At 40.2% G+C, this 26,279-nt stretch overlaps 1 protein-coding gene across 2 annotated transcripts in view; it reads right to left on the reverse strand.

Moving 5' to 3' along the window:
- Positions 1 to 26,279, reverse strand: part of nrp1a (neuropilin 1a) — a 72,856-nt gene that overhangs the window by 16,003 nt on the left and 30,574 nt on the right. For both annotated transcript variants that reach the window (XM_053635921.1, XM_053635911.1), the window contains exons 4-8: positions 24,050 to 24,277; positions 20,231 to 20,386; positions 16,798 to 16,964; positions 7,006 to 7,161; positions 1,668 to 1,812 (exon numbers count right to left, since the gene is read on the reverse strand). In XM_053635921.1, coding sequence (XP_053491896.1) covers positions 1,668 to 1,812; positions 7,006 to 7,161; positions 16,798 to 16,964; positions 20,231 to 20,386; positions 24,050 to 24,277 — 852 coding nt within the window. The remainder of the gene's footprint in view (positions 1 to 1,667; positions 1,813 to 7,005; positions 7,162 to 16,797; positions 16,965 to 20,230; positions 20,387 to 24,049; positions 24,278 to 26,279) is intronic.

Here is a 26,279-nt window from a genome sequence, read left to right on the forward strand (position 1 = left end):
CGCACAGATGTCCTTATTTAAAAACAATCCGAGGAAGTTTATTAAGGGCTGTGTGGATGTGGAACGACTGTAACACATGACATCTACTGAGCATGCTCATCAACACACCACAGTCTGCTCCTGCACTTTAACACACACCACTCCAGTGTTATATACTGTTATAACCATGCTTGGGTTAGACGCTTTCACATGCAGGGCCATCAACTCGGTATGGTTGGATTATTGTGTGAAGTGTATTGAAACTAGAAACAATTTCCCCAGAGTTGAACTGAAAGGTCAAAGGTTTACACTGTCATATTGTATAATATCAGCATTTTAAAAGGAAAGTAAATAAATATATACTTTTATTGACTCGTCAATGGAAACATTTAAATGATTTTAAATACATTTCATATACCCATATACCTATAAGTATTTATTACATATGAATGAACCATAATGTAGCGCTTATAATACACACACACACACACACACACACACATATATATATATATATATATATATATATATATATATATATATATATATATATATATATATAGACATTATATGTGAATAAAATGTATAAAATTCAACTGAAAACAAAGTATAGTATAGTATCAATTCATATACTCTATATTCTATGCTTTAAATGATTTTTCCATTTTTTTTTAAGGTTTGTGAACGCCCAACTTTCCAAGGTGGCCGCATCATCAGAGGGAACCCGCAGCACACTGATGATGTCACAAGGAAGCCTGAGCTCTTGTGATGTGTTTAAAATGTGGTGCGCTTATCCACCCTAAACATGGCGGCCACAGCTGGACTCTGGCATTTCATCAAACCGAGTACACACACACGCACACACACACACACACACACACACACACATACACACATGCACGCACATGCAACCAACACTAAATTTACCCAAGAGTATACAGAGGATAAAAATAGAGGCACTGAATGTAGGATGTATATTAGACTGATAGTATACACACGTCCTCTCAGCAGGGATTCGCTCATGACATGAAAGGCTTCATAATCAAAACCCTGCTGAGGGTGGAGCCATGCCAAAACATGCAGATGAGCATGCAAATGAGAGCCGAGCCAGCTGGGACTGTGCGACTGGTGACTGAGGAGCCATGCATTTATAATAAGAATGTAACATGCGTGTGTGAGTGTGTCTGGTGGAAAGGCTGAAGCTCTGGGGAGGGTTAGTGGGTTCAGAGGGGACAGAGCAGAAGTGAGAATGTTATAATCTCTCAGAGGAGAAGTAACCATGCTTACTGTGGATGCCATTCATTTTAAATGAAGAACATCCAAACATAAGAGTTTCGAATCCGTAAGCCTCTTTAGCACATGAGGGCTCATCTATAATGCAGAAGCAACCCCCACATCCTATGGTTAATAAAAGAAAAACAGCACACTCTTGCACAAATCTTTCAGCACAACGAATAAACACTTCTCCTCACACATGCCAGGAGTGTGCAAAAAATGTAAACAATGTAGATGAGAGATTTATAGACCTTTAGAGAAGAACATGCACCAAGCATGGCTTCTGTCTTGTACGCTAATCATATTTAAATTCTTACATGTAAACGATATGTTTGACAAATCGCAGCTGCATAAACTGAGGTAAATCGATAGGCTCTGAAGTTTGGGCACTGTTTAACAGTCCGGAAACCTACCTGAGATCTTACAGCCATATACTTCGAAGCGCAGAGCAATGCCCGTCTCCCACGAGTAGGGTCGTATGCGGACGTAGCGTGTCAGCGTGGGTTTGGGCAGCAAAGTCTTCACGACATCTGTGGGGTTGGTGTTGCCCAGGAAAACCTGCCAGAGAAGCAACAAATCCCACATTCATTATTAACACGCTTTCTGGAGACAATTCATCAAGGACAGTCCGCAGAAGCCTGGAGATTGTGTAGCTTTCTATCATATAAACATAGCAACTGGACTGGATTATATTCAGCACATTATACTGGGAGATGATGCAGTAAATATGATAATAATTACAATAAACATTTGTGCGAAATACCTCAATCTCAATGTGTTTATTATATAATGACAGTTAGAAAAACAACAACATCAACTTGTTAACAAACCTGCTTTATCCAAACCAGTTAACAAAAGCAGACTGGCAGAACATTTTGGATCCAAGAATATTCAATATCTGGCTCCGAATGTGAAGCTGTTTCCATTTTAACGTTTACATAACATTTTTAAAATAAAAGTTCCCAGAACAAATTTCTGGAAGAAAAACACACCGTTTTCCTTCAACATTTTGAGTTTACACTAACATGTTAATTACTGGTGTTGATTTAATTTTCTATAAAAACAGCTAAGACAGTAGTTCCAGCTGCAAGGCAAATCACAAATCTATACTAAGTCGCTTGTTGTAATACGTTATTGTTACATTCTGTAGTAACGACTTGTATGACTTGTATGGTGGACGCTTCACATAATCTAATAAGACCTAATAACGAACAAATATACAAAGTTTAACAAATAAGCTATAAGGAGACATTTATTTCAAATGTATGGAAGGAGGTTCCAGTGGTGTTTCGCCACAAGTTCCATAATATTAAACGTGACTATAAAGGTATACAAATACAAAGTGTATTAAGTTATCACTGGTAAATTACTGTGGTATAAGAGGGATAAACCACTTCAGGATTTGCTGAACTTGGTGATGGGTTGCTGATTATTTTCCTCTAACAACACACATGGAGTCTTGTATGAGCAAACCATTTTCTAGATCACTTCAGGAAATTATTTTTAGAACATTGAAGCCTACCCTTCTCAGAACCCGTTGAATACTTACAGAACATTCAAATGTCTTTCTATATTAGTAGGGAAGGGTGTTTATATTTATGCTTTTGTCCAAGTGAGCACTTCAAATGAAATCAAACACATTAAATACAACTGTACTGATGGATTAAACAGGAACAAGAGGTTCAGTCAGCATTAAAGCTAACCACTTTCTGTTCATTTATTGAACTGTACATCCTGTTCCTGCTGCATTCTCTGTTTGTATGAGTCATTTCTAGCCAGTGTCTTGCTCCGATAGGCTGCTGGTAGGCAAAGAAAGAAACAGAGGGACTGTTTGCATGCAAAATATATTAGCAGCTACAATAAAAGTTTCAACAATATTGAATTTTACACAGCTCCATAATTTAGTGTTGGTTATGAATTCAGCTCCCAACATCGCCGTCTGTGGAGAAATACACAGGGAGGCTTTGTTCTACTCGTCAGTGGTTCAAAGACCACAGTTAAAGTTCAAACTCTGTCCAATTATGGTTCTGTCCATGTGGTCACTGTGCTAAGTACAGCTCATTTAGTGGCTTTGTCGGATATCGTTACATCTCCCAGATCTAGTTTGAACTGACAGCTAAAGTGTGTTCAACAGGGGAGGGAAATCCTACATGCCAGACGAAAGGAAAAGGGTTTGGAGGGAAAAGCCTTGTTTTTCCTCTCTCAAAACATTACACACTTCTCAGTCTGCACGTCACTGAATATACTCAAGAACACGGAAATGTCTCCGAGTTCATGCCTTATTCTGATGAACTCCCTGAGCGTATTTCTCCAACCTTGCCATATCGACTTGAATGCGTTTGACCTTTCAGCATGTTGTTATTTGATTGAGATAAATATGATGAGATGTGGCTGCGTGATCCAGCCCCACACACGCAGAGCACTTTAATCTGTCTATTTGTATATACTAATGTGCTTAGATGTACAGTACTTATGGATGTCTGAAGCAGTGAGACCACAGCATGTGCATTCTACCTGTAGTCTACGCCACTATTCTTTATTCTCACTGCTATCTCAGGTCTCTGGGTGCAGCTTGTCATATGTGTGTGAGGCAGAGAAGAACACAAGGGGCTCGCTTTAAATGTCACACCGAAGCTCCATCCAATTGCACAAGCTATTAAAAGCCTTTTTTGGAGAGAATGCAGCAACCACAAAGGCAAACTGCAACCTCAGCGGTCTGCAAATGGGCCCCTTTCTCACTAAAGCACTTTAGAGCATCCAAACAGAAAGAGAGAGAGAGAGAGAGAGAGAGAGAGAGAGAGAGAGAGAGAGAGAGAGAGAATGCTCTGAACTATACAGTGAAGGCTTTATATAAAGGGAATTGTGATTTTAATGGGGGGTCAAGAAAGAAACTGGGCCTTAGGGATTACACACAACAATACACATCACACATTAGAACACACACAACTTTAGTCTATTTAAACACTTTCTGACTTAATATAAGACAAAAGAAGGCAGAAAGATGCACACCTACACCTGATAATTATTTGACCAGGGAGTCCTAATACAGAGGGAGGACCAGCTGCTCAAACACACAACTCTTTCCCTCAGTCCTTCCATCCAAAAGCTTCTGTTTATTAATCTCTTTGTTGTTTGGTTTCATTCTTAAGTGATGAAATCCCCACCACAAATGTTGACATCATTCAACACTCACAAAAAGAACAAAAATAAAACCCTCCCTCAGCCTGTCTGGCTTCTGTGGTTGTTTTGGAGTTGTTTTTCATGTTTTTTTTTTTTTTTTTTACTGTGCTTGTAAATTCATTCAATCTCAGAAAGCGTTAGCATTCCAGGCTCGGGGAATAATGGCGTCTGAGAGACGCGAGTGAGCATGGTGGTCTTTTTGGAGACGGGTACGTCATGGATACTTGGATACACACGAGTCGTCTGTTGGCACTGACACTGACAAATAGGCATAAAATGATACAGTGAAGTCTGTTCTGAATTAATATCTATACCAGGCTGCACGATAGATGTGCAAAAATCATCAGCATGATTTAGAGTCATAGTTTCAGATGCACATTTTATATAGCAGTCGTCTCACTGGAGTGCTGAGAGCTTGAGATCTGAAGTCTCCGGGTTAAAAATGTGAAGTAGAACTCTAAAGGCATTCTTCTTCTGTAGCGTGACGTATTTCTGAGCTGGATATGGAACGACTGAATTGGGTAAAATGTTAGAAATAGATTTTTTTTCTCCACCACATGTGCATGATGATGCGGTCAAATATCCAAAGACATAAATGTGAGCAAAGTTCATTGTATTTTGACCGACGAACAAGAATTTATCTGTTGTTTCTTAACGCTTTTTACCAGAGACCAAAACAACAAAATTTCCGCCTGTTTTGGCGGTGCCCGTGTTCAACATTGAAATTATTTGTGATGTCACACTCAACAGTAATGGCTCATATGACAGTAGACATTCAGGGCTTTAAGTTTAAATTATCATTTTATTGTGGCAGTTTAACTGTGTGTTTTACTATCAAAAATGCTTGAGCTGTGCTGTCCATTTTATCTCTGTACCAGTGTTATTGTAGAGAGCTGTGAATTCTTTGCCCAGCAGAGGGCTCACACCCCGCCCCTTTCTCATCGCCCTGCTCACCAGCAGCTAAACACACTTGAGACACGATACTCAACGCACAGAAACCCAACAGTGTCCTGATTAATCTTATAACAGACTTGCGGCAATAAAACAATTCATTTGTTTGTACTGATTGGAAAATGACAGATAAATCCGTTTCCATTTCACCGGCGGAAGGGAACGCAAGTGTACTGTGAGAAAGGGTTCAGTGATTTATATTGATGAATCACGCACAATACAACCTGCAACGTGAACTATCAAGGTAAAATAAAAAAGATCAGTTTTGATTTCAGGCTGCCTTTAAATAAGAAGATGAAAGAACATTAAAACAAGATGCCTGCCTGGATAATATCTTCGCATATCGAATTACTTGATACAGTAAGTATGTAGGGAATAAAACCTGATGAGGAGTGCTGTTATTGGAAAATAATCAATGACAGGCTGATGTGATGTGGCCGAGTACGTAGCATACTGTTACCACCTTGAAGCTGACGATTCCGACAGAATGCTCATAACAGCAAGTGTTTTATTCCTGTTATACCACAGCAATTTGCCAATAAGTACAATTTTTTACTCATTAAAGAACAACTCAGTGTGCCTTTTATCTGTTTGTAGCTATGTATAATGTTATGGAAAGACTGTGAAACAAGTTAGCTCCTGTTATCACTTATGTTATAGCAGCTATAAAGAGTGATGCCTTCACCAGCCTGTCTTTTTCTAGCTTTTGAAGTTAATAAGGGAAAACACACAGTTTGTCATGTTACAGAGAAACAACAAAGCCCTTTGTCCTAAAGCCTTAAGGTAGTCTGTACAGGATTTCGCAGGGTTTTTCATGTATGCAATTTGCAATGCAATTCAATTCAATTCAATTTTATTTGTGTAGCACTTTTTTACAATGGACATTGTCTCAAAGCAGCTTTACAGAAACATATAAACACAGGATACAGATTTTAGAAGTGAGAATTGATCCCTATTGAGCGAGACGGTGGCGACGGTGGTGAAGGAAAACTCCCTAAGACGATATGAGGAAGAAACTTTGAGAGGAACCAGACTCAGAAGGGAACCCGTCCTCATCTGGGTAACAACGGATAGTGTGAAAGTAAAGGAAAGTTCATCATGGTTTAATATGAAAAATGCAATTTGCAGTTTTTTCGTGAACAATGCAACAGCACAGAATTGTCCTGCACGGTCTTTCACAGTGATGCTTGTTTGTAAATGAGACCTTTTACAGGCTGTACTCATGTTCGATGCATGCGAATCGAAGAGGACTTTGATCGAATGCGTGTTGTGATGACGTCACATGACATGTCTTGGCCCCAAATGTGTGGAAAGTCTAGAGTAATTTTGAGAGATTGCAAGATCCTCGGAATATTGCGAAGTTTGCTTGATTTTGCGTTCATTTCTGCGATGGCAGAATCGTGAAATCCTGGAGCGACTGCTCTTCCGCTGACTGTGACAAAGCACTGACACTGGAGAGTTAAGATAAACTTTGCTGGAACTGCAGTCAGAGCTGCTGTCATTTAAAAATTAACCAAAACCTTCTGACCAAGCAGACTGGAGAATTCAAAAGCACTGTGGTATAAGATGATCTATAACACAATTTCAGGGTGATTGCCAGTGTTAATAAAGAGCTCGTACCTTCTGTTTGGAGCCTTCCTTCAGTGTGATCCAGTCTTCCCCGTTGGAGCTCACGTCCACCTTGTAGGACTTCACAAAATACTTTTTGTTGGTCTCCTGAGAGATGGCGCCTTGAATCCCGATGGCTGAGACGAAGCGCAGGAAACCCAGATCAACCTGAGTGAAGAAGGAAAGAGCCGTACAGTTAACGGAATGATAGTATAAAAGAAGAAGACTACTGTAAAACACGTCTAACGTGTGACGCTTTCATAACCATGTCAGGTACCTAGAAGGTATGATTGATTTAATGAAGCTGAGTTTAATAAAGGGTGGCGGTGGTGACGATTTAATTTCCTATGATAAGACACAGGAGCTTATTGGATAACTGGGAGATATGGGACTTGTCTGGCTAAGTGACTAAAGCAGTAAAAATGCATAAAATAGGAGAGCTTTTCAGATGTGTGCTTTATGAAAAGATGAATGCTTCATAAATGAATCATGAGCACTGTTATCATTATAGAGGGATACCAGTGGAGAGAGAGAGAGAGAGAGAGAGACACTATGTTTTACTGGCAGAGACTGAATGTACAGGAAGAGAGAGTGTATATGTGTTTTTGTTAGCAAACGTCTAGTTTTGCAGACTTTGCAGTTTCTCAGATTTAAGACAGACCAAGCAGGAGCACGTCTGTTAAACTAGTGACACAGACAGACTCTCACTCTCACATATATGTGCTTTATGATATTACAGTACACACGTTTTCATTATATCCATGAAAAACACATCCCGTCTTCCCTGTGCTGTCGGCACAGATGGGCTAGACTAGACTGTACATAACCCTTTTACCCACGCATATAAAAGGGATTGATTTTGCAGTTTGTGCTCTTGGCTCTGTCTGATTGCTGGGATTAAACTTTTTTCTTAACTGTATGGTGATTTCCTCCACCCCAGTAACATTACTGATATTACAGTTACATGTACAATTAATTGTACATGGAGAAAAGGGGGCAGAAAAAGCAAAAGTAGTGTGAGGGAGATATTTCTTTACTAAATATATGGGAAAAGGATACAGCAAAGGGCCATCACTTCCATCATATTTCATCATCAGGAAGATGTGACAACACCTCAGACCAGGAAGTCTAATGTATATATATATAATGTACACACAGACACAGGGAAGTGCTTGTGGAGAGGTTCAGGTTAATTAATTGCGCATATATAACATTATAAGTCACAGAACACAAAAACTACACAAAATACTGCACTGTGCCCTAATAAGTAGGGTATAAAGTGACTTACAATCTGACTGTCAATGGGCAAGGTAAAGTGACTCAGTGACACTGGAAACAGGGGATGAACTGAACTAGAGGCTATTTAGGAACCTACTAGCCTGCAGGTGAAAGGTTTGTCAGCCTGGTAGTAGCACATACAGTAATACGTTTGTCTTTATGCTCAAGAAACTAATAAAGAGTCTACTGAAAGTGGCCTGGGAACATCACTACAACCGTAACATCATTAAATTTATGCATTTACATTTAAATACAATCTGTTAAAGCCCCCATGTCATTCTGTCATCCTGTAAACGCTAGCGGCTAGTAAACTAAAGTACTTTGCATTTACAGGTATATTTCAGTATTAGTCTTAATTTACATTGTAGCTTGAGAATGAACCTGTCAAAATATGCTACGGCAGGATTTTCATGACCAATACTAGCAAAATTAGCTAGCTAGCTAGTCTAACACACTGGTCCTGAGTGTGAAAACCACTAATCTGAATTAGCCAGCCAAGAGATGTGAACCATTAAAACCGTCACTATTTTGAGTTCAAAATTAGCACCAAAAGCTTCCAGTACTTTTCAAAACCTCTTTCAAACATCAGGCTCACGGAGCTGTGGAAGTGCTAAAGTCTCTACACAGCAGCCATGGTAACTGCACATTAAAATCCTGGCTGGGTTTCGGAAGAATATTGCTGGCTGTTTTTCTTGACATGGCTTTCATTTCATATTAAACACTCATTCTACTGTAACGTCCAAGACATCCAAGCTAAGAAGAAAAACAGATGGAAATGTGCACGAACCGTCTAGTTCGCTTTTTTAAATGCCTCATTTCAGAGGATATAATGTACATTTAAAGAAATCGAACCAGATCTGCTATTGCTGCTGTCTCACATTTCTTCTGCTGCATAAAATTAGAGTGAATATAATCCTCTGGTTTAAAGTATTTATTTTTAATAAGAGTGGAAACAAACACATAGAAACACCAGAATGGGTTGAGAGTTGTCTATTTGAGTAGATGTGTGCCTGGATGAAGTCTGTGTGGCCTTGAGATTCCAGTTAGGACAGAACTATAGCCACATTTTCCTTTCAGAAATGATTCAATCTAGGCATTTTCTATTTGGCTATGCAGGGTTATTCAAGTCAAATTTGTGAAGGTCCATCTACATAAAATTCCTTGCTTACAAAAGGAATGGATAAGAAATGAACATGAATGGTGATAACTTTTTAATGCTTAACCATTGAGATTTAGTACATACCTATAAATAAGACACTTCTTTGGAAGTGGTAATGCTTTGTTTCTCTCTGGAGCTTTACGTTATCACTTTTGACTAGTGCAAAAGACTCTGAACGCACGAGACGTTTGTTTTGAACATGAACTGGAGGATGGTTTATCTGGTTTGGCTGGTGTTAATCCATCATTTTCCTTGTTTATCTACAATATTTCTTCACCGAAACATATGGGTTTTGAGAAAAGTGGATGGAGTTGGAAGAACAGGAGCAAAATCTGCATCAGATTTCCCAACATCACATTGTCTGCCCTGGCTATATAGAGAGCAAAGAGCAGCATTAGCACAACTGAAAAGCCCTAATTAACTATAACACACAACCTCCCAGATGTTGGCGTGAATGCACTGGAAGCTTTCCAAAAGACTACAACAGTACCTTAAAAGGAAAGGGTCATGTATTGCACATTTCCCTGACCCTGACCTTTTTCACAGAGAACACCATGACCACACTTGTATGTCTCTATATCTGGACATGCACTCTACAGTCTGCAGCCTGGGAAACGTCAGGTCAAACATTCCAGACTGCCATTGAGTAAAAACATCAATCATCGGTGAAAGTGTGTTTTGTTAAACAGAATGGATTTATGGACACGACTAAGAATTGCTAGCGGCTGTAACTATTGTGTGCGACTTGAACCCCTGAAGTCCACTGAGAATTGTGCCGTTTCAGTCTCGCACCTATTTTCTTCTTTCATCGTTTTCTATTCTCTTTCTTCAGATTTGAGGCACTTGAGCAAGACGGAAAGCTGCTGAAATGCCAATCATTAGGCTTAAAAGCTAGCAAGATCTAAGATTCGAGTGTAATATAATATCAAGCCTTTTCATTAAACACATTGGAGTTCAACTCAAATAGAAAAAAAAAAAACTAAGCACGCCATGCCTCCTATAAGAGTGAAGCTGCAAATGTGTTTATGACCCTACATATGATTTATAGCATTTCCATGACTCTTCTGTGGGGAAAAATCCTGTTTTTTTCTCATTAATTATCTAATAAGAGGGCATGCATGACCACAGGCAACCTCTCATAATCTAATTGGCTAGAAATGTCATTTCGCCACAGGGTATATACTGTGTCATCTTCTCAATATAAAAATGCCTGGTCATGGATCAGTTGTTATCTTTTCATATCCAAATGAATACAGTTACACAGCTGGAAAGGCTATCAAAGGTCCCTTATTCTTAGACTTACATTGGAGAATTCCCAACGAACGTGTAATGTATGTCAAGGCTAACTCTGGATTAATTTGTGTCTAGAACACTAGCTTTCCATGGCTGATACAGTACAGTCTCTGATTTTGGATCAGAAGTTCATTTTCCAATCCTGAGTACATCATCTAAGATGCAAGGACTAGATCTGGCACAGAACGAGTGCTTAAAAGCTACATCTGCTTCCACATGCAGAATAACAAGAGACTGCAGTCATTACACTGCTAAATAAAAGCCAAAAAAGTGGGAACAGAATTAGCCTGGGTTTGCTTTGTAGGCTGCCAGTTAAGCCTAGTGTGCAATTAGATTAACAAGGAGAGTGTGTTTTCACCACATTGAGGGTGTTTGAGGAGTGGGGTGTGTGTATCCATGTCTGATGAGACTACTCTGGTGGTAGTGGATAAGATGAGTATGTTGAAATCCTCCTTTAACCCTGTCTTCCCCTTATTAAACTTTCGTCATGACCCCACCACATACTCGTTACTCCTTCATGGTGAGCCTGTGGCATTATGCAGACTCTTTCTGGTCTAGCAGGTCATGCTGTTCTTTCACGTCTGCCATGGCGGTTTAATCTGGGGAATTTAAAGGGCCATGGTGCTTCAAAAGTTGATTCCAACTGTTATTTCTCTGCTAATAGGACTTGTGGGAGGGAGTTTCATTCGCTGGAAAGCTGTTTGAAAACGATGTCGAGGAAAACTAGCAGCTTGCGCGAATGTAATCTGAATGCATAATTATATTGTGAATTATACTGTGATTTTCTGTTAGTTTCATTCTCCATATTTGCATTTTTTCCCAGTAACATGACTTTAAATAAAGAGAAAAACCTCAGTATACAGTAGTTGATCAGAATAATTACAGATTGTCTTATGTGTCTCAGATACAAATACCATCTGGCAGGGGTCAGACAAGAGCAATTAGTGGAGAAGAATTGAAGGGCAGGGCACCGAAATGCTTCAGTAAAGCAAACACAAACCTGGCCTGGCAGCTACCATGTGGCAAAGATCGGTTCATCCTTCAAGCCGTGCTTCTCCTTCTCTCGCTTGGCCCGTTACCACCTGGCTGTCATGACAGACTGCTCTAAAATTCCATTAACTACAGGTATAATTAATTCGCATTTTCATGAAAATTGTATTAGCGCGCACTGCAAGAACAATAGGCAATTCCATTCATCACTGAATCTACCTGCCGGAATTAGCCTGTGTTATTTTTAGCACCATCGTGCCTCTTTTTAATGGCATTAAATTATACATATTTTCCTGTGAGATGATCATCTATTTCTGACACAGTGAGGAACGATAAGGTTCTGCTTAATAGGCTCGAAGTTATACACACTTGTGGCATGAGCATGAAAAAATAATACTAATAAAAATGATTTTCACTTTGCAGAGAAGTGCGTTTCAATGGGCAGTATCCACGCTGGGAGGTTTGAAGATGTGATTAGCTGAAATATGAAGCCATCAGTTAATATTGTGATGTTTAGGCATTTCTTTTCTAAGTACCGTCTTAGGCTCACTGAACACTATTACACGGTTAGTGCTCAGATCGTACTTGCTTCAGTACGCAAGCACAATTGATGAATAACTGGCAGCTCTTGGTACGAGCAGTGTGATACTGCTTGTATTATTGGTATTATTGGTATTATGTACAGTCTTCTGCTCCCATCTGGATCGTAAACCTGTCATCTTAGTGCCTAAAAGCTCCTGCGACCTCTAATTTGATAGAATGACTCCAACCAACCTGTTTCCATTGGCTGTTGTACAAGGATAACAGTGATAACTTGTATATTAGGATCCTAACTGCTAGCCAAGTTGTATTATATAAACTAGAATTCTTAGACTATCTGACAGAAAAATTCCTTGTGCTGGCACTGATGTCATTTATAAGAGGTAACTATAAAAACTTAAGCAAGTGTGCAAAAATTCTTAATACTAACCGGTCACTACCAGTTAATAGTATTTGCACCCCTATAATAAAGTAGTAAATCATTCCTTATTCAATTCAAATAGTTACTATATTTGTTCATGATTTGCTCTTGCATAGTTCCTGGCGTATTAAAGAACCTTACAGTAAAGTGTTCCTTGTTCATTTGTTACCAGTATGAGAAGTAGCCACTACAACACCACATTAGCTAACAGAATGTGATTAGCACAGGTGTGGTGCTAGCAGGGTGACTCAGTCTGACATTAGCTCCACAGGCTTCATCATCAGAGATTCTTATGTTAATTACAAGCACATTGTGTAATTACTCATGAGCTGGCAAGAGGACAGGTCCTGGCTCAAAATAGAAGCAGCTTTAATTGATGAGTGAAAAAGCTAAGCAAAACAATAGAAAATGGACATAGCGGCGTTCGGCTGACTGCGGCTAACTGGAAGCACATTTGGACAGAAGGAAAGAAAAACAGGATACGGTCGAATGGGATTGTTACACCGGCTCACACTCTGTGCCCTCCCTCTCTCTCCAACCGTTTCGAGATAAACGAGTGCTCAACAGCCTGTGCGGAATGTTTTCTTCGAGGGAAGTCTGTAATTAGTGCCTGTTTCAGAGGCCTTTTCTGGAATCTTGGTCTTTTTTTGTGTGTGTGTTTTTTTTAAGCAAAATAAGTCCGGGGCTCAGGATGATGGCATAATGGCTGGGTAGAAGGGTCACTCAGTCATCGTTTCCATCTCTGGACCTGGCACATTCTCTCTTCAGTTCCATCAATCAAGCAGTGCTGGCTTCCTGCTGATAACCCCGGTTAGTGATCTACTTCAGGAAAATACGAGAAGCCTATGTCAAAACATATAGCCTTGATTCTTTTCAGTGCATTACCTTCTTTCTGATTTGTTTCTGATAGCCAAACATTTTCCAGTAGGGCTCTGAAAAGTCTCTTTAGCCTCACTTGGACAGGGTTACGGTCTTAGGATGATAACTTTTCATTTTTACGCAGCAGTTACATCAATGCTACATTTCTATAGAGTTGTTTTTCCCAGGAACGTTGGTGTTTATGCCGTTATATATGGGTTGGCACTTTGAATATTATATTTATGATTTATTTAGTAACATCTAACAGATGATTAAAGAACAGACAGTAATACAACTGCTCATTCGTTTGTACCAGTAGCTATACCCTTTAATCAGTCTGTGGGATTGTGCGCTTCTCGTTTCATGACGAATATGGCTTTTGACTTCTCTTCTGATCAAATCACTCATGACAACAGCGGGGTGTCATTTACATAAATAAACCGCTGCGTATTCAAAAGGCAAGCTTATATATGCTAATATGGTGATATGGACAGGGATGGTTAAAAGGTTTTCATTAATGGAACAAAACAAGCTATTCACTCCGTCGTACCATTAGGAGCTAGTCACTGGAGAAGCTTTCAAGTATTGACAGTTGACTTTTTCCCAGATAAAATGCATTATTCATGCTTCCACTTTGATCAATGGCGACTGTCGGAGCGAACTAGTCGGACTTAAGATCTCAGACTGCTTTTGCACCAGCACTCAGGTCTTTGTTCCAGCAGGAATATTTGCTACTTGACAAAACCAATTTCTCATTACTCGGCATTCTCGAGGGACGGGAAATTGTCTTTCCTGTAGCTTTGCAAAAACGGTTCTTTGGTTTTTGGGATGTAGTGTGTCAAAATCTCTCAAACTTTCTCCTTGGAGAATCTTAATGGGCTATACACATGCAGTTGCCTCCTCGGCCTCTGTCATGCTTTAGAAAAACGTCCCATTAAAATCAGAAACGCAGCCCTTTTGGTACAGAAATGTGTGGAAACCATTCCTGAATGCTTTTGGTGTAAAAAACCCCCCAAAAAACATCTGTGATATGTGCTTGATGGGAGCGGGCTTTCAAATAAAGCTCAAAATATGCACAAAGAGAAAGAAACATGGATGCAAGAATCCCAGTCTGACTTCCATGAATAATATAGGAATATGCTGCAAGTTGCATTGGGAAGCATTAATGAAATAAACAATGAACTGCTGATATAAGTGAGGAGAGGTGAAGCAGGGAGGAGTGGGTGATTTGTGCATTCCGAATGGATTGCACCATTAGAGGGCGAGAGATTGTTATTGTGGCTCACCAGCAAGCTTAATGAAGGCGTAATGAAGAGTTCGTCTCTCTTAATAAGGCTTATAATTAAACCACTTCACAAGTGCAGGTTGAAAAGAGACAGAAAGAGAGAGAGAGAGGGGGGGGGTTCTTTAAATTATAAATCACTCAACCTCACTCATTCTCAGCAGTCCTCCAGCTTTGTTCCCTTGGAAACAGATGCGCGGGGCTAAACTTTGACATCTGATTGGCCAAGAGGGAGTAGCATGGGAATATCAGATCAGGGCTTGAAACAGAATACGTTTGATTTGCCTGAAATTTTCCTGCCAAAAAGTACCCCCTCTAATCAATACTCTTCAGAGGATGTGAAGCGGCTGCTGGATTTTGCCTCTTGTACTCGGCGGGAGATAGTCCATTTAGAATTTCATTAAAATCTGAAATGACTAAACAAGTTCCAGTAAGTAGAGAGGGCTGCTTAATTACACTAGATAAAATATGAAATGGCAAGTGTGAAACGGTGTGGAACCGAGACGCTGATTGAAAGAGGCAACCATTTTTTCCCCCTGCCTCTATTTTTCTCTCACAGCTATGCTTTAATGGAACCCATTTACAGCCAATGTAGAGAATAAATTGTTTGACATTTTAGATCTCTTCTGCACTTAGATACATTCCATATCTTAGTGGCTATAGATCTGCAAGTCTAGTTTTTAGCATAACGCTGCAAACCAGCCGCAAAATGCACGCTGCAATCGGACAGATATTTAGAGCCTTTAGTTGCGGTCTTTAAAGCAAGCAGAGCCAATTATCGATTGTCTTTCTGAGGACATCTTAGTGGAACAGTAGTCTAAAGTGTAGTCCATTTTGTAAGACTGAAGACCCAATCAATGTCATATTGAAAGGATCCAATAAACCACAAGGATGAGGAGTCTTTCATGGCAGACATTTTTAATAGGGGAAGAACCTGGAAGAATGACAGCTAGTGATACGATCGAGAGAAGAGATGGAATCAGAAGAACTGCAGACAGTCCTCTTCTTGTCTGGGCTTCACATTGTACCCTAGAGGCTCTCTCTTTCTTTTCTTCTCTCTCCCTATATCACATGAAGGAATTCCCCTTCTTAACATGGTGGCCTCAGGACAAAACTTCTGCCTCATAGGAAGCACTCGAAAGCCACTTCCTGAATCAGAAGCAGCCTGAAACACCATGGTGCCTCCTCCCTGCTGGACCAAAAGCCCATTCTATTGATTCAATTAGTCTGCAAGTTAGAACATGGGGCCTCCAGGACAATATTTTGATAGCAATAAGGAAAAGATCTTTTATGGACTGTTTGTAGACCTCCCCCAGCAAATATTTGACTGAGGGCCGGCTTGGATATTAGCCCCCTGAGGAATGAAGCCTAAAACTTTCCGGAGAAGTGAAGATTGTAAAATAAATAAGTGTAGGTTTTGACGATGCCTGTGGGCCATGAGTTATAGCAAAACAGAAACTCGCAGAACCCTGATATGACACAATGATCCCTTCCTGAACATCTAAAAACGTACTTTGGAAGAAGTTGTGCATGAGAGAAGATATATCCTAGCATCCTGTTCTAGAGCGAATCCATACTGAGTTCAGACCAAAGCAGATGGTGTGTGTCACGCACACACTTTTGTGGTTAGAAAAATGTAGAGCCTGGGGATCATCATGTGGCCTTCAAGGATTCAGAGGGTTTAGGGATTTGCAGTCAACAAAAGTCTATTCTAACAAAAATGGTCTTTAATATGGAAAGACAAAAGCTTGACAAAAGCAATAAGCTGTGGCAAAAGCTTTAAATCCGGTATAGGTTTAGCAGAGAAATACCTCAAACACACAAAAAACCTGAAGATTTGAAGGTCTACAACTGTATAACATAAAAAGACATACAAAAATCATAAAAGGCACTGGCAGACATTTTTCTCAAGGAGAAATTCTTTCAATTTGACTTAATCAGAGCAGGAATGTTGGTTACTGCATAAGTGAAATCCTGAGCTACCTGAATCCACTCTTTGTTGGAGTCCTCCATTGGCGTCCAGCCGTTTTCAAAGTTATTGAGTCTGGAACGCTGTGCAGACCAGCTGGGATTATACTCCGACGAGGCCTCAATCTGCTCTGAGGGAATCTCGCCGGACTCTATACCCAACGGCTCCATGCAGTCAAAGTCTGAAAGTGATAGAGACGGAGAAAGAAAAGTTAGAGATGAGTCCCTAATAAAACTTACATCCCATGCGACCTCAAAGCACGGCCGTCCACTAGGGACCAGGCCAGTCATGCATGCAGCACTTTCCATCTCTGGTGACTAGAATAACACACAAGCTCTCTCTCCTTCAGTATACAGAAAAAATGGTTTTAATGGATGCACTCTAGGAGTGTACTACATTAACACGTAAAATGTTGTTCATAAAACATTCAAGATTAAGCTTGAAGGAGGAAGACGAGTTATGGAGAACACGAAGAACGACTGCACCTGGTCGGAGAAGTTTCCCTCTTGGCACGTTATGTATCTGGCAAACATTAAACCTGTTTGTTTAGGCTTGTGCTGCTGGAATGGGGATCCAGGGAAAGGACCATATATCACTCTGATCGCCCTGCCACCCAGACTGTGGGCATCACTCTCTGTTTGTGTTGTTGTGGGGCAATCGACCAGAGGCATGTCGGCTTGGTGGCTAGGGACAAAAAGGTCAGTCAGAGTTCAACCCCTGACCCTGAAGGGTCACTGCCCAGACACCCAGAGACCGAAGAAAGGGGGGAGAAACGAATGAGCTGAGAGATGAGGCTAATTTACTAGTCTGCATACATATGCACAATCATGCACTTATTATCACTGATTAACACTGCAGTTAATTGCCCAGACCAAAAGCCCAGACATGCACACACACACACACACACACACACACACACACACACACACATATACATTAATGCAGTGTGGGAACATTTTTGCATTGCCTAACTATGCAGCTAAACCAGCATTCAGATTGAGCGCACACACACACACACACGCCGTGGCTCAGAGACGATGGTCTGGGTACTTGTAACAGATGGACAGAGCATCTGTGTTATCTGATAGACAGCAGTTTGAGCTGCGCACACTGACTGTTCGCACACTGCATATCTGTATTCACATCACACACACACACACACACACACACACACACACACACACACACACACACACACACACAATCAACTCCCCCTACACTCAATCTTGCTTTGTCTTAAAAAACGCCTTCCTTGTCATAAAGCCAGGATTACATTACACTACTATAGTTATGATGATGGTTACTCTGCACTGGTCTGCCATTTCTGGGGAAGATGGAATCGACATTTGGTATAGAACAATGCACACACTTATTTCTCGCCTCCTGATCGAAGGCAGAGTGTATCAAATGTTTGATTTTTTTTGACTCGACTCTGTAACCGTAATAGATGCTGTCAATAAAATAAAACAGGGGATAAATGCAAATATCAGAAGGCATTTGAATCCACGGTGGAGGTCCTCGGAGGAGCTGTGGATGGTGCACGAATGACGTAAACATGAAGAACGTAGAGCGAAAAAGGAAACGTGTAATGAAAAAGCGATTTTCATGTTAGTTCTGTGGGTTCAGTTCAGTTTAGCAACTAGTTGCAAGTTGAAAAAAAAAAAATGTGATGCATCGTTGAATGTAACTGCTGATTTTTCATCATAAAAATCTGCAAAAATCAGACTGAAAACATGCAACGGATAGCTTCGAATCAGATTTTAAACTATTCACAAATTTGTAGAAAATGTGATAACGGTTAAGATTTGGCAGGGTTTGAGCAGGGTTAATGTTTGCCCTCGTCTACATACTATACAGTACGTATATCCAATAGGTTCTCTAATGTATATTTATACACTCATATTCCTTTTATATAGTTTAGCCTCCCTTATGGAATAAGCATGTAAATCACTAAGATAAGATATAAATCCTTCGTTGAGCATATAAACCCGTTACATTTCTCTGCGTTTCACATATGAACATTTAAGCCATAGCCATTTCTCCCACTATGTGAGCGCATTCTCCACAGCACCCTGCTCAGGCACTGAGGAGAGGAGGAGGCCCGTGGAATGCAAATTTATGGAGGTGATAAATAATTGATAGCTTGCGTCTGCGTCTCACAGCTCCGGTTCAGCAGACACAGAAATAGTTCCCCAGCAAGGGCTGAAAACAAGCAGTGAAGACAAAGCTGCTGCTTCAATCCCAGTACTAATAAAAAGAAAACCCTCAATAAACTAGTATTATAATAAACCTCATCTTCTATTCAGAATAATGTATGTTGATTGGGCTATAGTAGCTCATTTACTAAAGATGAGATAAGACAAAATAATGCTTTATTAATCCCCAGGCGGAGACATTAGGGTGTCACAGCAGTTTATAGAGTATATACAATAGAATAAATAGTATATACAAGACATATATATATGCATGTATACACACACACACACACACACACACACACACACACACACACACACACATATATATATATATATATATATACATATATGTATGTATACATATATATGAGCAGTATATACAACAAACAATGTACAGCCCTACTACACATATACCTCCTGTACATGTCCCATATGCACAGTGTACATGATACTATATACGATATACATATATATGTATACATATATATATATACAGCTGTATGTATATATGTATATATGTATACATATATACATACAGCTGTACAATATAATCATTGTAAAGAAGGTTTAATTAAAGGTAATGCTCGAAAAATCATGGCTGGCAGACTCGAAAGATATAAGATGTAAAGATCAGGCTTGGCCAAAACAGAGAAAGTTGGCGTAGACTGGAAAGTGATTGATGAACGCACCATGACGTGTAAACGTTGGTGGTGTGTTCGGAAATGAAAATCAATTATTTAGTCGGAACATCTCTTCAGTTGGGGTGAGGAGGTGAATTCTCTGGGTGAATGAGTGAGTAAAAATAGCGGCAGGGAGCTGTTCTGGTAATATGTGTGTGTGAGACAGGCTTCATAAAACACGGGAGATGGGCCATGACTTCTTACACATTCACTTAATGAAAGAGTGCCGCAGTTGAGCATTTAATAACTTCCTCTGAGGCGTCATCATTATGTGTAAGAGCGTGTATGTGTGTGAGAATGTGTGTGTGTGTGTGTGTAAAGCACATGCTAATTTCTCATATATATTGCTTATACATCTTTGCTATGTCCTACGAGTGCACAGGACAGTATAGATGATGTAAAGAGCAATGCTGACATTTTGTTTAGAAATGTGTGTTTTTCTAAGTGTGTGAACTGAACTGTGAAAGCCACTTTCCTATTAATCTCTACTTTTCTAAAACATGAGATGAATAAATAAAAGCACATTAATAATGAGAAAGTACATATAAGTCTGAGTTGCGTTTACTCACCCTCAGGCACAGTCCTCTCTACCACGGTGAAGTTAGCGGAGAAGCCCTCCTTTGCGATAGCGCTGTCCGTGTTGATTGTCAAGGCCAGTATTCCTGTGTAGGAGATAATTCGGCCCGGAGTGTTCTGCCCACAGTACCGGCCGATGTGCGGGCCGACTACACAGAGAAAAAAGAAATAAGAGTGGGTGGATTTAGTTCTAACCTTTATATCAAGGTTCATCTAGCTAGAAGCACATTCCAGTCAAATAAATAATGAAATAGTGAAACATTTATTATTTAAGGTTAAAGAGTTATGTAAATAATAATGGCGGATAATTCAGTCAGGAATTTGTATTACTAAGGCCACTCTGTAACAGCCGAAGGACGCTGAACTGACGTTCCTAAACTTCCTGCTCAGACGCAAGAAACTGTCTGCAAACTTTCCACACCACATTGTCAACGTACTATAAAGGTTAGAACAGAAAAAGTGCTGTTGAGCACAAGGCAAATGCTTCTTCACTGTCATAAATTCCTGGGCTCTTTGTTAACGCCGAGTCGGATTTGGTCCGGGGGCAATGCTGGTCACAGCCCTGTGACTTCCCAAACCTCTCTCCAGAAGAAAAGACAGGCATAAGATAAACGAAACGGCATGAAAGAGCAGCTGTAAACGACATGTTACACTGAGCAGAGCCAATGTGTGTGTCTTATTTGAGAAACAAAGACGGGGTTGGGGGAGGAAAAGGTATTTAAAAGAGATTTAAGTGGATAACACAGATGGAGAGAGTGCTAAAAAAAAGAACAGGAGAATTAGAAAAAGAGGGTTAGATAGGTAGCCAGGATGTCTGTCCCCATTAAATCTCTCTGTCTTGTTCTTTCTTTACTCTCTCTCTGGTTCTTATCTCTGATTAGCAGCTCTGTGATCTGAGGCGAGTGACAGACTCTTGCATCGTTCAGCACATGCTACACACACATTTCCAGAGATGAAAGAAAAAGCTGTCAGCTATGTGTTTGTGTGTGTGTGTGTGTGTGTGTGTGTGTGTGTGTGTGTGTTCTTATGAGGACCAAATAGATTAATCTTACCATGACTTCATAGATAGTACAACAACACACTCCAGGTGCAAGTGTGTGTGTGTGTGTGTGTGTGTGTGTGTGTGTGAGTGGTTAGTGTCAAAGATGGCCCAGCTCTGAGCACCAAAATGATCTCAATTCCTTTTTTTGTTCAGCTTAAACTTGCAATATTTTTAATAATAATAATAATAATAATAATAATAATAATAAACAACTTTATTTTATAAAGATAAAGCGCCTTAAAAAGCAACTTCTCAAAGCACTGTACACAAAATAAGCAGTACACAGAAAAATCTGGGGTGTAAGGGATTAATAAACCAGATAAGTAATGCGGAGCCAAGCCATGTAGTGCCTTGTATGTTAACATCATGATCTTAAAATCGACACGGAACCGGGAGCCAGTGCAAGGACTCCAAAACAGGTGTAATATGATCACATTTCCTGGTCCCCGTCAGGATCCTGGCTGCAGAGTTTTGAACATATTGCAATTTATTAATTGTGGATTTAGAAACTCCGGCTAAAATGGCGTTGCAGTAATCCAGCCGAGTGACAGCAAATGAGTTTTACTCTGTTGTGTTTCGCAGTCGGGAATCGTTCTCTCTGCCAGGCAGGCTCATACTGCTTTAAGAGTAACCGTGGAATCCGGGACGGCTTTCTCCCTCTGGAGCTCCATCTCATGCTTTCCACCCTAATGCACTATTGATCGGTGCGGCTCCACAGGTAATGCAGCGGCCGTCTGAGCTGGCAGACAAGTAGCAGCTAAAGGCCAAAGCATCCAGCTTTGCCTGTAAACCCATGCTTTCCACTTCACTTATCCCTTTGTTCTGTTCAGCAGTACACACACGGGACACTGGCATGACCTCCTAGTGTCATTTTCCTAGGTTTTTTTTTTTTTTTTTTTTTTTTACTGTTTTGTCCTTAATTTCTTCCATTACAGCTTGAACGCTAAACACACTTCACATCGTCATCACTGAACAAACTGTACAGACTAGGATACTACTTTCAAGTTGCATACTGCTATGGAGTATTCTTTAGCAATTTATAAAATGCAAACACTGATACTTCTATTTAGATATTTAGAAGGTGTAAAAACACTGAAATGTCAAAAATGTTAATAAGAGGTACTTCTAGATGTAATATAAAAATCTGCTCCTTTTGACTTTGGAAGCTACAGTGTTTAGGTGCTTACAGAGAACTGTTGCTAGGCAACTGGCAAGCACGGTCACCAAGCATACACTAGTTTATGACTGAGGTTAATGATTAAGCTATGATGAGACTTTATATGAATATGTAAAGCCAGTATGACAATGGAAACTATAAAAAAAATACATGGTCCAAAATATCAACATTTTCCCAGATGTGTTGAGAAATTTTGAAGAAAATTCTCTTGCTTACTAAAATTACTGTAATTACGTTTAGCATTGATTGCTAATCACACCTCTGTGGCGGGGGTTTTCAAACTTTTTGTAGCCAGGCACTCATTTAACTGTAAAAGTAATTAGCAAGACTCCCTTAGGACAGATTTATTTATCAGAACCTTTCAACTGGTTTGATCCGCCTGGCCGAAGCTGGAGTTTTCAGCAAGGTTGGTATGAGTGTGTTGATCTGTATCTGTTTTGTCTTTGTTTTGAAGTTTTATCACATACTATTTCCAAGCTGTATTTGTAGTACTGTATTGTCAAATGACAAAGCATAGTTTACTCCAATCGACTCCGTAACACTGAGAAATGTCTAGGTGAATCAAATGATTTATTCAAGCTTGAAAGCTCACTCTGTTTCTAAATCACATGTGCCACCTTTCCATCAGCTTCTGCACCTCTAAAAATAATAAAGTGATAATAAAGTGAAATGTGGAACAAGCCTTCAGGTATTCGCAGTCTTCGCTCTTGGTTTGGATGCCAGTTCGCTCGTTCTACCTTGCGGGAGTTTTCACAGATCAGAGGCAGCAGACACTGAACACAGCCTCCAGAGCTGTGAATGTGATTTTTTTTTTAATGAGCAAACTATTAGGAGGCAACCTTTTAGGAAGTCTTACAGTATGTGAAATAAAAGAATGGAAGCTCTTTAAAAGCACACACACACATAGGTCATTACATGATACCTTGCTTATGCGCACTCAAGCAGCCACTCGACTCCATTACAGCTGAAGAAAATGGCCTATATTCATCAAGTGCCTTAGATGCAGAGTACACGTCAAGGATCATGCATCTGTTCTTAAAATAAATGTATCTGCAGGGGGAACATGATCCTAGAATGTCTGAAAAGTTAAATATGGCCTATATGTGTGTGGAAGTAGTGTTTGTGTGTATGTGTGTGTGGGACATGAACTGAAGCCCAGCTTGGAAGGGCTTTGCTTTGCGTCATCAGTTTAAGGCCAGAGTTTCCTTCCATTTTCCCCAGAGATCAATCACAGTGCATTGTTCAGGAGAGATAGTATCTACTCACACTGATAAAATGTGCATATTTGCAAGGACAAGGTCTCCCTGCTGACCTCTAGTCCAGTGTTAGAGAGAGAGACTACAATATCTCTGTTGTGTTTGTCAGATCCAGCCCAAAAAAACACTAACTAAAGGACAGAGAGGCTGTGTTATGGGCAGGGACAACAACTAGGGCAAAGAGTTACTCAAAGTAATGCAAATGAGTGTGAGGCTGTGTGTATTTCAGATTGTGACATTATTTGATCATCACAGATATTATGTTATTTGACTATTTCTGCTTCAGCCCAGGCTGCTTGGACAAAACCCAGAAACTATAGGTTATTGAGTTTCCTACCTCCAGGGAAACCGTCCCAGATCTCCAGGCGGTCATATCGGCAGAAGACCCCAGCGGTTGGCTGTGTGTCAGGCTCCAGCTCAAAGCTTTCAAACTCCAGGATAATTTCCGACATCTTTGGGGCGAAGATCATAAATGTGCAGTCCAGGTTATTGGGGTACTTCTCGGGGAAACCAGGTGACTTGATGAACCCGCTCTTAGAGGTGAAGTTTCTCGAGCATTCTGGACCTGAAAGGGGGATGATTGGGGGGATGGGGAGGGGAAAGAAGAAAGAGACAAGAGTCACTTTAGTGCTGTTTTCTTCACACAAAACAAAAAAGAACCCAGGGGTGGGTAAACAGTGGTGGAAATACTTGGTGGTCCATATTGTTTAGCTTCATGACCACACTGTTTATGGTGTACGAATGAGGGGCCACCATGTAGGTCCGGGCCTTGGGGTGAAATGGGCGTGGAGCATAAGTTAAAAAAAAAGAAAAAGGAAAAAAAAAAGAATATGGTTTTTGTTTTCATATAAGATTGAATTTCTAAATCCAAAGAAAAAACAATTATAGCAAAACAGATTTTATGAGAAGGGAAACGATTATCGCTCATTATAGACTTTCATTCTTTCTAGCGTATCATCTGGGGACAGACTGTGTGTAAGTGTATATATGTGTGTGCATGCACGGAGCGATTAGTGAGAGGCTTCAATCAGCAACATGGGACTCTGGGAGCTGTAAAGTAAACATGGCAGTTAGATTGCGTTCCAAAGCAGCGCCCCCAAACACACCACCCCTACATCATTACAAGCCTGTCTAACATACGAGAGAAGAAAATTAAAGCCTTCTACATACACGCTTACACACTTTTTTTATATCGGCACGTCATAACATTTACTCAAACACCTCTAGAGGCCCAGATTTCTGCCAGTGTGGGTTGTCACTGAAGTTCACACATACCTCCCATCATCGCGCTAGGTTTACATCACAGCCGCCAGATTAACACGGTATATTTTAACAAAGCACACGACTGGTGACACGAGTACAGAAATACAGTCTCGGTGTACGGTAATGTAGCGCTGACAGCGTCACGACTAACACCATATTACTGCCACTCCTAATAGCATGGCAGCTCTGTGGTTCTTCTCAAGGTGGAGGAGATCCAGCGGTGCAAAGCTCTTTGGAAAATGGAAACGAAAAAGTCTGACCAGACTGTCTAGACTGACCGAAAAGAGGAATATACAGTAACCCAACATACACTCTAATGCCAGACATACAGTATACAGTATGATTTGAGCGTGTTTTCTTAAATGCTATTGATTGTTAAAGTGCATTTAGAACAAATTGCATTGACTAACGTGATGTACATCAAATAAAACGGCACAAGAAATAAGACATCTTAAGAAATATAAAAATAAAACACTAAATCAAACATGAAAATTGAGTCCGATTTCATCTGCAACAGTGATTGAGTACAGTATGAGGATCTGAATCACAGCGGAAATAATCTTCTGCTGAGCTGACTGAATGAATCGGATGAATTCCTTACATATGTTACATGTCAGTGTAACACATGGAGGTCATTTTGATAAAGCTGTGGCAACAACGTACTGTACGGTACGATACGTGCCTGTATTTCTTCATAATTCTAACACAAGTCTTGCCATTATAACCAGAGCTAAGTGTATAGTATAATAACTAATAGGTGAGTGGAGCACATTACACCAAATCTATCAAAGTTGAGACAGAAAAAAAACCTGACCACCCTGGCCTCCATGTGTCCTGTCTCAATTAGTGTATAGTCTCACCTGGATACTATAGATTTATACCTAAGAACTGCTGTTATATTCATAGTCTGTGCTGTGCTCATCCCAGGTCTCTTATTCACAGCATGCTCATTGAACATCCTTTCAACACACTTGCGCCCCATAGTACTGTTTGTTTTTTCAAACATTACTTCATAAAGTGTGAAAAATAGCATAAATCATAAGCTTTGGTCTTAGATGACAAGATAACTTGAACGTACAGTGTGATTACCATCCATCCATCCATTTTCTCTACTGCTTATCCTTACTGGGTCACAGGAAGCCTGGAGCCTATCCCAGGAGGCATGGACCGTCACAAGGCAGGGGACACCCTGGACGGGGTGCCAATCCATCGCAGGGCACAATCACACATAGATTCATGCACCCATTCATACACTATGGACACTTTTTTTGGACATGCCTTTGTACTGGGGGAGGAAACCGGAG

Source organism: Ictalurus furcatus, chromosome 1 (assembly GCF_023375685.1).
Source record: "Ictalurus furcatus strain D&B chromosome 1, Billie_1.0, whole genome shotgun sequence".
Classification (NCBI taxonomy): Eukaryota; Metazoa; Chordata; class Actinopteri; order Siluriformes; family Ictaluridae; genus Ictalurus; species Ictalurus furcatus.